This window comes from Sinocyclocheilus grahami, unplaced genomic scaffold (genome assembly GCF_001515645.1).
Source record: "Sinocyclocheilus grahami isolate Dianchi unplaced genomic scaffold, SAMN03320097.WGS_v1.1 scaffold144.1, whole genome shotgun sequence".
Lineage (NCBI taxonomy): Eukaryota > Metazoa > Chordata > Actinopteri > Cypriniformes > Cyprinidae > Sinocyclocheilus > Sinocyclocheilus grahami.
The window spans coordinates 1,346,647-1,347,804 of NW_015505323.1; the positions used below are offsets into that span (position 1 = coordinate 1,346,647).

The 1,158-nt window shown below is 49.5% G+C and overlaps 2 protein-coding genes across 3 annotated transcripts in view; both read left to right on the forward strand.

The window, feature by feature from the left end:
* Positions 1-1,152, forward strand: part of LOC107591638 (elongation factor 1-alpha-like) — a gene marked incomplete at its 3' end in the record, with an annotated part of 2,255 nt that extends 1,103 nt beyond the window's left edge. The window contains exons 3-6 of the mRNA XM_016280856.1: positions 34-213; positions 306-602; positions 702-852; positions 926-1,152. Of these exons, the coding sequence (XP_016136342.1) occupies positions 34-213; positions 306-602; positions 702-852; positions 926-1,152 (855 nt within the window). The remainder of the gene's footprint in view (positions 1-33; positions 214-305; positions 603-701; positions 853-925) is intronic.
* LOC107591637 (elongation factor 1-alpha-like) overlaps positions 1-1,158 on the forward strand; it is a 10,843-nt gene that overhangs the window by 4,323 nt on the left and 5,362 nt on the right. The gene's annotated exons all lie outside the window — the stretch shown is intronic.

Below are 1,158 nucleotides of genomic sequence, written 5' to 3' on the forward strand. Positions count from 1 at the left end.
GTCTTTAATATTTTACTTCTGTTTACAAAACAGATGGGCAAGGGCTCCTTCAAGTATGCCTGGGTGTTGGACAAACTGAAGGCCGAGCGGGAGCGTGGTATCACCATTGACATTGCTCTCTGGAAATTTGAGACTAGCAAGTACTACGTCACCATCATCGATGCCCCTGGGCACAGAGACTTCATCAAGAACATGATCACTGGTACTTCTCAGGTATGACTATGCTCCACCCACACGGAACTGTGCTTTTGTGAGTGTATTGTAGTAGGGTAAGGTTTAACTTCATGGCCCCCCCTTTCTTCCAGGCTGACTGTGCCGTGCTGATTGTTGCTGGTGGTGTTGGTGAGTTCGAGGCTGGTATCTCGAAGAACGGACAGACCCGTGAACACGCCCTCCTAGCTTTCACCCTGGGAGTGAAACAGCTTATTGTTGGAGTCAACAAGATGGACTCCACTGAGCCCCCCTACAGCCAGGCTCGTTTTGAGGAAATCTCCAAGGAAGTCAGCGCCTACATCAAGAAGATAGGCTACAACCCTGCAAGTGTTGCCTTCGTCCCAATTTCTGGATGGCATGGGGACAACATGCTGGAGCCCAGCACAAATGTAAGTTTATGAAACTGCAGGGATGGTGGAAAGTTCCATAAGTGGAACCGCTGTTTCAGTGTGTTTCTATTCACCTCTTAATTGACCGTCTGATTTTAGATGGGCTGGTTCAAGGGATGGAAGGTTGAGCGAAAGGAGGGTAATGCTAACGGCGTTACTCTTCTTGATGCCCTGGATGCCATTTTGCCCCCCAGCCGTCCCACTAACAAGCCTCTCCGTCTGCCACTTCAGGATGTCTACAAAATTGGAGGTTGGTATAACTTGTAGAGTTAAAGTTCTGAAGTCAAAACGCTTGGATTGATTTAATGATTTTTTTTCATCAGGTATTGGAACGGTGCCCGTGGGCCGTGTGGAGACTGGTGTCCTCAAGCCTGGTATGGTTGTGACCTTCGCCCCTGCCAACTTGACCACTGAGGTCAAGTCTGTTGAGATGCACCATGAGTCTCTTGCTGAGGCCACTCCCGGTGACAACGTTGGCTTCAACATTAAGAACGTGTCTGTCAAGGACATTCGCCGTGGTAATGTGGCTGGAGACAGCAAGAACGACCCCCCTCAG